This window comes from Mirounga leonina, unplaced genomic scaffold (assembly GCF_011800145.1).
Source record: "Mirounga leonina isolate KUSES-001 unplaced genomic scaffold, KU_Mleo_1.0 Mir_115, whole genome shotgun sequence".
NCBI lineage: Eukaryota > Metazoa > Chordata > Mammalia > Carnivora > Phocidae > Mirounga > Mirounga leonina.
Window position 1 is genome coordinate 46,037,876 of NW_023270268.1, and position 12,931 is coordinate 46,050,806.

A 12,931-nucleotide genomic window follows, 5' to 3' on the forward strand; every position below is an offset into this window, starting at 1 on the left:
CAATTCTAGTTGCTATGAAGCTGGGATTCCTGGGTTGAAAATAGTAGATCTGCTAAGTGTGATGAATAAGACTTAGCACGAGTGATGTAGGAATTCTACATATAAGTTAATTTTTGTATACATCTATACTTCTGTGGATGGCAGTCAATGGATAAGTTGCTGTGGATGTGCAGAACTTAGATAACACACATCCAAACCAGGGGGCTAGATGGTAGGGACCCTTCGAACCAGTGACTGGTTTGAGAGGGGCAGTGGATAATGAGGGACTCAAGGCAGGAACTGTAGTATATAGGCCCTTGGCAGGCAAAACCTACCTCTCTCTAGGAAAGCACCAGGCCCCAACAGATGGTCTTGGGACATCTGGGGAATGGGAGAGGATCCAGTAATGCTTCGGACTGTCTGGAGCAGGCTTTATGTCAGGCACAGGTATCCATGACGGACAATGACTTTGAATGGGCTTCAAAGCAGTGGAGTCAGTAGACTCATACAGGCCTCTCTGTGCAGGACATAAAGTCATGAAGCATCTTTTCTCTGACTTTGCTCTCAGCCTCAGCCACCATTCCCAACTCATGCGGGTTGGTTGTAAACAAAGGAATTAATGTAGGAGTGAAAATAGTTCTGACCCTCATGTCACTCCAAGCTTTTTAGCATGACACAGAAGCCTTTTATGGACTGGTTCCAGATTCATTCTCAAATATGTAGATTTAGGAGACCAATCTTTACCATGGTGTGGATAAACTACTCTCATGATAACAATAATATAGTGGCATGACTTGAAAAACCAGTGAGAGATTCAAATTACATGGTTTAATAAAAGAGGAGCAGAGGGAATAGTTTATATGAGAGAATTCTATTTTTAGATTTCATGAATTTAGGATTAATGTTACTTAATTATAAAAGGGAAGTTCAAATGCCTCATATCCATTGTGTTCTCATTGAAATAATGTTAATTATTGAAAAGGATTAAGAATAAGGATGTACTTTGTTGAGCATATTCCATAGCCTTTTACTGGGTTACCCAAAGGTCTTTATTATACTGAAAAATAAGAAAAATTTAAATGACAACTCAAGAACAGTTACCAGTGTTTAAACCTCAAGGATATTATAACAAGCAAGGTGTGTTATCTCAAATTTTTTTTTGACTTTGTATTTTCATTCTTGTTCTTTTCAGAGTAACAATGTCCTGAGATAAATAAATGTCTTATACATTTTTGGCAGTCAGGTACATATGAGTTGCCCATGAAATGAGAAATACATATCCATTCATGTGATAGTCACATTTATATTATAGGATGGTCCACTCAGGGCTTCCAGTAGTAATGTTTATGGATCAATATTAATGCGTATTTGGACCTTTGTGCTCTGATTAGCTAGCTGTCTTTGAGTCTATGTGGGTCTAGAAGGAAAGAACAAAGCTATAGATAATTCAATAATTCAGTGTTACTGTTGGGACCTATTTGTTATATGTCTCTTACTGCTTCTTACATCCTGTGATTTCTGGTTTAACGATAGTGTCCTCTTAAGAGCATTATAAACTGAGCAGCAATATTGATTTATTCATTTCTCTACTTTTTTTAATGCTCAACTGAACACTTCATTATCTGAAGTAAAGGTACTCACATGCATAATCACACATACATATTTATAAATATATATAGAATGTGTAGAAAACATCTGAGAAGATTCGTACTGGACTGATAACATAGTTGTTAAAACTAGGGCAAAACTGCCAGACTTGGAGGATCTGACCAGCAGGTTCTCTTCCAATATTGCGAAGGGGGTTGACTTTGAAATGAGCTTCAAAGGATGACCGAGAAATAGGAAGATGCATTGAATGACCAAGCAACAAATGTTGTAATAGGGACCTAGAGGTGGTAAGTAGTGACACATTTGTGGGAAAATAATTTATTTCATCTGACATTCCAGAAAGGGCTGTTCGGGCCAGATCAGGATGTTGGTGGGTTCCTTTTGCCCTATCCCTGTGTTTGTGGTGCAGCTTGTTTCTTTGTCTAGGTTTAGGATTTTGGCAGTGGGATGTTGATGGTGAACTTTTGTTCAATAAATCATCTACCTGAGGGCACTTGGAAAAGATTTGGGAGTTTCTGTCAGGGAATATTGTTTTGGCTCATTTTCATTCTAACCTTGTGAAGCCTCCAGCACCTTCAGAGAGCATCATGGAGGTGGTGGGATACTATTTCCCTTTCTGAGGTACCTCTTGGATTTCAGTTTATTTCATCCTTTGGGTTCATCCAGCCACTGTGGTGAAAGATTGACTTATAGGTACATCCTCCAGGCCTGAGCTTTTCACTTGGGGCAGTAGCAGGTTTTTTCATTTGTCTAGATGTCATTGTCTCAGATGCAATGCTCTAGCTAAGACACTTGCTCCTTGGAGATTATTTTGAGGTTCTCTCCCAAAGTCCACAGGGTCATAGGTGAACCTCAGGACACCCTTCACCTCTGGAAAGAAAAAAGGGCTCCTTATCAAATATTTCACATTTTTCTCCTTGCACGTCAAACTGTAAATATCAACAAATTTTTTTTTTAAATAATTTCATCCCTTTGTTTTCCAAATATCACCATTCTTTCGGAAAGTAAGTTACCTATCAATTGGCTTTTTTTTCTTTTAAATAATTTCATCCCTTTGTTTTCCAAATATCACCATTCTTTCGGAAAGTAAGTTACCTATCAATTGGCTTTTTTTTCTTTTTCTTTTTGTCTCTCTACTTTTACATTTTATTTATTTATTTATTTATTCATTTTTATTATGTTCAATTAGCCAACATACAGTACATCATTTTGTGTACTTTTACATTTAAATGTTTTCTTAAAATTTATAGTATGATGTTGGGAACTTGCTTAACACCCAAATAATATTATTTTAAACTTTAAAATATTTTAATATTAATATTAATATTTTATTTTAATTTTTAAACTTTAAGATAAATATTATTTTAATAACTGCATGTATTTCTTCCATTCATTGTGGTTGTTTTCAGCCAAGAATTTTTACAAATTTATATATACTGTCAATTTCCCTCGGGAATATACTATTCAGGTTATTTGCATTGGTGATTTTTGACAAAAGCATCATTATATGTATGTATCTCCCTCTCCCCGTCTCTCTCTTTTTCCCCTTTGCCCACTGTACTGAACTCATTTTATGCACCAAGCCAATTGATTATAAACCATCAACTTGCTAAAGCAAATCTAGCAGGGTCTGTGCGACTAGTGGTTATGAAGCCAGGTTGCTGTTCCTCCTGTCACTGCCTCAGATTGAGGAGCTCACTGTGTCTGTTGCTCCCAGTCTCTCAGATTGCTCTTGGGTACAGCCCAATTGTGCCTCACCTCCTGCCATATGTCTATTTTTTAAAAAAATTATAGATATATAATTGACATATACCATTATGTTAGTTTCAGATGTACAGTATGATAATTTGATATATGTATATATTGCAAACTGACAGCACAATAAATCTAGTTGACATCTACCACCACATATGACTACAAATTGTTTTTCTTGTGATGCGAACTTTTAAGATTCACTATCTTAGCAACATGCAAATATACAATATAGTATTATTGAAGTATAGTCACCATGCTGTCATTACATCCCCATGACTTATTTTATGACTGGGAATGTGTATCTCTCTTTCTCCCTTTCTCACACACACAAACAATATTTTTAAAACTTTACTGTTGAAATGAGCTTGACCTTTTTTCCTGCCACTGGAAGACATTATAAATATTGTGAAAATAATTATAATATCGCATCAATTTTGTAGATTTGTTTATCACACGATTGCTTAAATTATTAGAATTCAATCTCCTCTTCCTGGTGTTTTGGAAGTCTTTGCTTATAAGACATCTTATGTTTTTTCAGGTGCAGAATGATCTTGAATTTTAACATAAAGTCAAGATACAAGCTTTACTTTACCCTAGCTTACAGCTAATTGATTCCTATGTGTCATCTCACCAAGAAAATGAGAATGGTATAGTTCTAACAAGGGACTTAGCCATAAAACTCATCAGTTTATATTTCAATAAGAATGAAACATTTCTCCAGGCAATGAGAAGAAATAAACATATGCCTCTGGGATCAAGACATCTGTTTAAGTTTGCTAACTGGAGTACTCTCTTACCCAAGAAGTTTAGAAAGGGTTATGTTTATACTGAACCAATTTTTGGAAGACACAATTATTCATTTCCAGCACTTACAGATATCAGAGCTTCACCCTTGTTAGTCAAAGATTCCTGGTTACAGAATTTGCCACCAACCTATATTCTTACTTGTCAATATGATCTTTTGAAGGATGATAGATTTATGTATGTTTCAAGACTTCGAAATGTTGGAGTTCAAGTTACTCATGACCATATTGAGAATGGAATCCATGGAGCTTTATCATTCATGGCATCACCACTGTATTTACATCTAGGTTTCAGGATAAGAGATATGTATATTAGTTGGCTGGATAATAATTTATAAATATAGTATATGTAAAATATATATGGCCATCAGGCAATGGATTGTAATTTGTGATATTTTGTAGTTGTAGTGCAAAGAACAATGTCATTTGTGTTATCTGAATCTAAATTTAAATCAGTTATAACAGTTACTGTATGTCCTCGAGCTAGTTAATTTTTCTGATTCACAGAACCTGCAGGTGTAAAATGCATTTAATCCCTTCATTTATAGTTGATTATAATTATGTTGGTCCCGTTAGGGGCCGATCCCTATTAAAGTTGAGAAATAAGAATGGTTACTGGCAAATTAGAGAAGATAGTTTCCAGGCAGGCACAGAAATGGCAATAGTGCGTGGGAAAAGGAAAAATAAAGAAAATAAATTACAAAGTAATTGTACTAGTTTCCTGTGGCTGTTGTAGCATATTACTACAAATCTAGTGGCTTAAGACAACAGAAATATTTTCTCTCAGGAGTTCTGGGGGTCACAAAATCAAGGTGTTGGCAAGAGCCACACTCCCTGTGGAGGCTCTAGATGGAGCTCTTTGCCTCTTTCATCTGATGGCTGACAGTATTCCTTGGTGTAGCCAGATTATTTTATCTTGAAAGTTAGCATCTTCAAATCTTTCTCTTCTCCATCTTCACATGGCCTTTTCCTCAGCCTCCCTTTTAGAAAGATACATGTGTTTGCATTTAGGGTCCACCAAAGTAATCCAAGATAATATCCCCCTCTCAAGATCCTTAATTTAATTACATTTACAAATACCTGTCTTTTTTCCATGTAAAGTAACATTCACAGGAATTAGGATTTAGATGTCTTTTGGAAGACCTTTTTTTTTTCACATTTTCAGTCAAATGTTATGTTTTAAAAAAGCAACAGATCAACATTATAATTCATTATAATTCATTCTAATCTAAATATGAATTCAACAATATAGCCCAGCTCAGTATGGAGTGAACAAGGTTTTCAAAAAACTGTCAAATATGTCATTTTACCCAAATGATTAAATCACTTCTACAAGCCTTTTGTTGAGTGAAATCATAAACTAAAACTAAAGATTTATTGCTATGAAAAAAATACCTGTAATACAGTAGTATGAATCTTGGATATTAAGTATAACCAGTTGAATCAAGTTAAGAAGTTAAAAATGTAGCAAGAAATTTGTATGTATCTCTATGTGTGTGGTAGGGGTAGTGAAAATTTACAAGCTAGTTGACCCAAGAGCAACTGAAATATCTAACTTGTTCAATAAAGAACAGACATTATATCAAACCTACATTTTTCAGCAGACAATTAAAAATGACAATTTCAACAGTCCACAAACTCATACATATTTTTCATATTTTTTTAATGTAGAAAGAAAGTAAGTATGTGCAAAGAGTTGTTTTTCTTCAGCTCAACACCTAAAGGGTAAAAAAACATCTGTGACTATCACAAATGAGAACAAAATGAATGTCATTGGAGTCCGTTATATTTCTCCTTTGAGGTTTATAAAATCTGTATGGAAAGTTGATCTTCTAACAAATTATATTGTTATATTTCTGATTTAATTTCCTTTAAATTCCTTTAAAATATATTTTTAAGTTGTTGTAAAACATTTTTTTTTGTGATACTGAATCTGATTCCAGTTCTTTTTCATCATTTAGTATACTGGCCACCAGTTCTAATCAGGGAGAAAAAAAAAACTCTTAGAAAACTCTACATTATGATAGCACATTCAGCAAAAATAACTGATATGCAAGCAAACCATAAAAGGTGCATCTTTCCAGAAAGCACATTTTGTTGATTGTTCATTGAATATTTCTCATAGTGATTCTTGATGAAAGCCTCTTTCAATCTTGTGAGCATGAGTGTGTAGTCTCACTAGCATGCAGTTTCATATCCTTGGACAGGAAGGCTGGCTCACAGCTAGAGAAAAGTTCAAAGCATTTAATTCCTGAAAAGCCTTACATTCCAGAGTAGGAAAGCACTTTTCCTTTATTTTTTTAATTTTAATTTTTATTATTTTGATACTTAAGAATGTGGCAGAAATGTGTGCTAGGGTAGCCCAGTCAATCCTCATTTATTTATTTTGTAAATTTGGTCTCAGAACATTCTGGAAGAGAGACATTTTGCAAAAGCCACTGCTAGACAGACTTCCTTTGCAATTTCTGACACTGGGCTCTTGACTACCCAGTGAATTTATGTAGCTTTGATTACTGTTGACATGCTACAAGGTTAGATTCACTGGGCCATACTCCCAAAATTGGTTGCCTTTTATGTGGTGGTATTGGAGCACTGTGATAAAGCTATCAAGATTGGAAACATCCAGGGTACCTGGGTGACTCAGTCGGCTGAGTGTCCAACTCTTGGTTTTGGCTCAGGTCATGATCACATGGGTCGTGGGATTGGTGGGGAGTCCACTTGAAGATTCTCTCCCTCTGTTTCTCCCCCCACTTGCTCTCTCTCTCTCTCTCTCAAATAAATAAATAAATCTTTAAAAAAAGATTGGAAACATCCAAGCAAAAGTCATGTACTCTAATTTATTTATTGGCAATATAAGGGAAGATCTGATTACGTCCCGTACAATGTCACCTAAAATCTCCAAGCTTTCCATTCTCTTTTCTAGCTATGTTATCCAGACATTGATTAGTTTCCACACTTTTATCTGTCCCAAAGAGAAATAGTGTTATGGAACTTGATAATCAGGGTAAAAATTCTCTAGGTACCAAAAGAGAGGTTAATATTGTAGTTTGTATCTTAGACCAAGTCTTGTTGTTATATCTGTATAATCTATCTTTGTAATACCTAGGGAAATTATATAGAAAAAATTATTGACTTCATCTATCTAAGCTCTGTGAGTCATCTGTTACTTTTATTGATAATCTGTCCTGTGCTCCTAGATTGCTGTAACAAAGTGGCTTAAACAACACGAATGTATTTTCTCAGAGTTCTGGAAGCTAGATGTCTGAAATCAAGGTGGCCAACGGTCATGCTCCCTCTGCAGGTGCTAGGGAAGGATCTGTTTCCAGCCTTCTCTTAGGCTCTGGGAGCTCTTTGGCTTGTGGCAGCACAACTCATCATCACATGGCCTTCTATGTATGTTTCTTTCTCCAAATTTTCTCCTTTTTATAAGAACACCAGTCATATTGGATGAGGACCCACCTTAATGACCTCGTTTTTTTTTTTTTTTTTAAGATTTTATTTATTTATTTGAGACAGAGAGAATGAGATACAGAGAGCATGAGAGGGAGGAGGGTCAGAGGGAGAAGCAGACTCCCTGCCGAGCAGGGAGCCCGATGCGGGACTCGATCCCGGGACTCCAGGATCATGACCTGAACCGAAGGCAGTCGCTTAACCAACTGAGCCACCCAGGCGCCCAATGACCTCGTTTTAACTTGACTACCTCTATAAAGACCCTATCTCCAAATAAAATCCGAATCTTAGGTATTGGGGGTTGGGACCTCAACATATCTTTTATGGGGAGACAAAATTCAGCCTTTGTATTTGAAATTAATTTTGACTGGATAAAAAAATCATTGATTATTATAGATATTGATTTATATATATTTTGATATATATTTTGATATAATATTGGTTATGTATATATATATTTCTTTTTGGCTTAAAAATTGTTATAAAATATCTGAAGGCCTTTGGTTTTTCATTCTCCTGTAAGTTATTTCGTCTTATTTTCCTTAATGTGTAAGAGATTGTTTTTTCTTTAAAAACTAATAATTTTTACTAAATTATGTCTTAGTGTTGGTTATTCTGGTTTGATTTTTCCCAGGCATGCCATTCACCTTATTGCTATCTAGGTTCAAATACTTCTTATTTTTAATTTCAGTGACATCTTCTCAAATAATAATTTTTAGCAAATGTTCCATTTCCTTGTTTTGCTTTTTCTTCTATGGGAAATTTTTATCATATCTATGTTGGATATTCTTTCCCTCTGCTCTTTATTTGTGGATTTTAAAGTGATTTTAATCTTGTTCATAATCTCTTCTTTGCATTCACTTTTTTTTTACATTTACATGCTATAAAGTTCACTATATTTGGTGTACAAACCAAGTTTGTACATACTGTCATGTAAATTTCTCCACAGTGAAGGCCCGAACTAGCTCCATCACCCCCAAACCATTTCTTCCTGTTTCCCCTAGCCCCTGGCAACTACTCTTTTCTATCTCTGTGAGTTTGCCTTTCCTAGAATATCATACAAATGGAATCATATAGTAGCCATTAAATTCCTTTTTATTTTAAACCTTTTCCTAATTTTCAGGCTGTATTTCCCCTATGACATTTTCCATATTTTCTCTCCCTTGTGTTGATTCTTGTCTAGTCTTTATTTAAAAAAAATTTTTTTTTAAAGATTTTATTTATTTATCTGAGAGAGAGAGAGGGAGAGAGAACACAAGCAAGGGGAGGGGTAGAGGGAGAAGAGAGGCAGACTCCCCGCCGAGCAGGGAGCCCAACACAGAGCTCCATCCCAGGACCCTGGGATCATGACCTGAGCCAAAGGCAGACTCTTGTACAGTCACTGATGCTGCACAGGGCTTGCAGTTGTCGGTGGATTGTTCTGACCATTCATACCTGTAGGTTTGTATGGATACTTTATATTCTGGCTCATATTTTGCTTCATAGTATATTGTCCATAGATTTTTGTTTTATTATCTGAATTTCTGTGTGGATTCTCATGGGGGAGATTTGGGGATTTTAAAAAATTAAGAACCCATAGTGGAAGATTTGAGCCCATCTTTTTTCAGTAAATGATAGAAAAAAACAGACAAAAAATTTAATAAGTAGACAAGATTTTAACAACATAATTAATAAAAATGGTTTAATTAACACACATTGAACTCAGTAGCAAATAATGTCATAATACACATTCTTTTCAAGTACACATTGAACATTAAAAAATCTTCTTGGCCATTAAGCAATTATTGTCAAATTTCAAATGATGTAGAGCATATCCTCTGATTACAATGGAATTAGGCTAGAAGTTAATAGCAACATAATAATTTGAAAATCCCCACCAGTTTGAAAGTAATAACCATATTACTAAATAACTTAGAGTTAAAAAACTATTATAGAAATTAGAACACATTTTGAAATTGAAAGATAATGAAAACATACATATCATGACTTGTGAGATGCAGGTAAAGCTGGTCTCAGAAGGGAATGAGCAATATACATTATAATTTCTAATGTATGTGTTACAAAAGAAGCAAGGTCAATTATCAGTTAGTTAAATGATCCGCCTGATGAAACTTTGAGCTTGCATCTCACATAATCCCCTCTGCTTTTCACAGTCCGTCATCAAAATACCTTAAAGCCTCACAGTCACGTCAGACTGTCACACCCATTGAATTGTGCCAAATGACCATCCTGGCCATTACTTGTGTCTGGCCTCCATTTTGGCTGTGCAGATTTCTCTCAGTAGCTGTAGCACTTTAATTGTTTGTGTAGAGAATATGAATCTTGTTTCAGAAGTTACATTTTAAAAAATATTTATTTTTCTTTTTCTTTGGGAGCTGGGAGGAATAGTCTGGCTGAGCACAGGGGCTTTTGGGTTGGGAGAGACCCCTGAAAGCATAGAAGGCCTTAAATGGACTCTCTGGCTTACACTTATTACAGATTGCCCATGCCCTTCAAGAGTGAATTAATTTCTTTATCTTCTCTCTCTTTTGAAAGTCTTTATAATAAAACACCATGAATTCACTACTATGTCCACTTCAACTGAATATTACCAATATGTTTTATCTCCCTATATATTTCTCCTATCCAGTCTCTGTTTCTCTTAAGAAACAATTAAAAATCTGATTTGGGGGTATGCAATTCTCTTTTTCTTTTATTAAAAATATTTTTTAGATGTGTGTAAGTGGTCCTAAGCAATATGTTTAGTTTTGCTTGTTTTAGGGGCAAAATACGGAATTATACTTTATGTAATCTTTTGAGACATGACTTTCACTCAATCATTAGCCATAGATGTTGCATGGAATGTAACCTTATTCATTTTCACCAATGCATGAAATGTTCTATTATGAGAATATGTCACAATTTATTTAACCATTCTCTTGTTTTGGAGTATTTAGGTTTTTCCCAGGTTTTTGTTTTGTTTTTGTGGGGGGTTTTGGGTGTTATTTTGCTATTACAAAATATGCTGTTATAAATACGCTTTTCTAGGCCTCCAGGCGCACATATGTAAGAATTTTTCTCAGATACACACACATACACCCATATATATATATGTACCTGAGATATATATTCTACTACACCTTTCCCAGTAATTTGATTTGTTAAACTTCTTCATTTTTGCCAGTTAAATTTGTGTGACATAGTATTTTATTTTTGTTTTAGTTGCATTTCTCTAAATACTAATGAGTTTGGTTATCTATCTGCGCTTGGTGGTCTTAAGTGTTTCTCTTTCATGCGGTGCATATTCAAGTGTTTTGCTTGTTTTTCCATTGCTAATTTTTTTCTAATTACTTTGTGCAATACACATTTTCTATATACAGATGCATATGCATATAGAAAATTCTGAATTTTTTTGTTGGGGTAGGAAGTAGAGAGAATGTTTGCTTACGTATGTCTGGGGTTGCTCTAGTTCATCCAGGTAGAAGGCCTAACACTTGTGTATACCAATCTGGAAATCAGAAATATTTCAGTGAAAGCTCTTTGAGAAGAGCAGCAAGATAAAGGTGACTAGTAGGCTCTTCTAGATTTAACCAATGTTTTCTTTCCTATCCCAACTTCAGAAGAAATTCAGACATAATTTGCCTTCACTTGGATGGTACTCCAATATCTGTTTATTATCTTCCTTCAGGGATGTCTGACCCCTCTCAAATGCTGTTACTACTATTGTTAGGCACAATTTTGACCTGGTGAATATTAAGAGGAAGGTAATTCATTATAGTAGCATATCAGGATAATTTCTCTCTGGGGAGAAAGCCAAAGATTATATTGATTCACATGATTAGCTGAAGATAGTTAATCAAAATAGATAAAATACAGGAACTAACCTGATCAATAAATTTTCTAAGAATAGCCTGATTCAGGAACTTGAGATACATTTCATGGATGTATGGAACAAAATAGTCTCTGCTGGATGAACATTAAGAAATAAACACAGTCCCTGTAGGCTATTTGGATATTGCTAGATGTATATACCAACATAGGCACCCTATTAACTCCTATACATTGAAATAATGAATTTGGCCAGGGTCTGGAACAAAATCTGGTCTGCACGCAGGATTTTGGAGGTGGTCACTAGACACTTGCAGATAAAGTCAAGCACTGCCACCCAGTGGTGTCTTTGGGATTCCGGATTCAAAATGTATTTGATGCAGAGGCAACATACTATGTTTTTGAAAAAGTGTTAGTCTATTATTGGGCCCTGTTGTGAACATCTTCCATTACAGAAGTTCAGTAGATAATCTTAAGGGCTGAGATACCTTTTATGTAATATGTAGTGTCAGAGAGACATCCTTTTTGATACATGGAAATTACATATAAAGGACATATCTGGAAATGTATAGGGATGGGATTAAGTCCTCTTGCTATTTGTTTCCTATTTGTCACATTTGCTTTTCTCCCACCATTTTCCTTTTTTTTAAATTATTTCAGTATTTTTATAATTTAATTGTTTTCTCCACTATTGGGTTATGAGATATACCTCTTGGTTTTATTATTTTTAATGGTTGCTTTAGAATTTACAATGTGCATCTTTATGTTATCACATCTAACTTTAAATAATGTACTACTTCATATAAGTAGGAAGAACTTTCCAACAGTTTACTGCCATTTCCTCTCTCCCATCTTCTTGGTTATTGTTGCCATATATTTCAATGGTATATGTTATGAACCCAAAATTATAGTAATAATTTTTTAAATTGTTGATTATTTTTGAAGCATTTTTAAGATGAGAAAAAACATCTGTATTGACCCAAATGATTATCTTTCTGTAAATCTTCATTCCTTCATATAGATAAAAGTTATCTTTTTTCTTTCTGAAGCACTGCTTTTTTTAAATAATTTTTTTTATTAGGTTAGTCACCGTACAGTATATCATTAGTTTTTGATGTAGTGTTCCATGATTCATTGTTTACATATAATACTCAGTGTTCCATGTAATACGTGCCCTCCTTAATACCCATCACTGGGCTAACCCATCCCCCCCACCTCCCACCCCTCTAAAACCCTCAGTTTGATTCCCGGAGTCCAGAATCTCTCATGGCTCATCTCCCCCTCCAACTTCCCCCCCCCTTCATTTTTCCCTTCCTTCTCCTAATGTCCTCCATTCTACTCCTTATGTTCCACAAATAAGTGAAACTATATGATAATTGTCTTTCTCTGTTTGACTTATTTCACTTAGCTTAATCTCCTCCAGTTCCATCCATGTTGATGCAAATGTTGGGTATTCATCCTTTCTGATGGCTGAGTAATATTCCATTGTATATATGGACTACATCTTCTTTATCCATTCAACTGTTGAA

At 34.9% G+C, this 12,931-nt stretch overlaps 1 protein-coding gene across 1 annotated transcript in view; it reads left to right on the plus strand.

Annotated features, from left to right (window-relative positions):
• The window catches only part of LOC118000055 (arylacetamide deacetylase-like 2), a 29,205-nt gene extending 24,722 nt beyond the window's left edge, over window positions 1-4,483 (plus strand). The window contains 1 exon segment of the mRNA XM_034989578.1: window positions 3,881-4,483. Within this exon segment, the coding sequence (XP_034845469.1) occupies window positions 3,881-4,483 (603 nt within the window).
• Window positions 4,484-12,931: the final 8,448 nt, after the last annotated feature.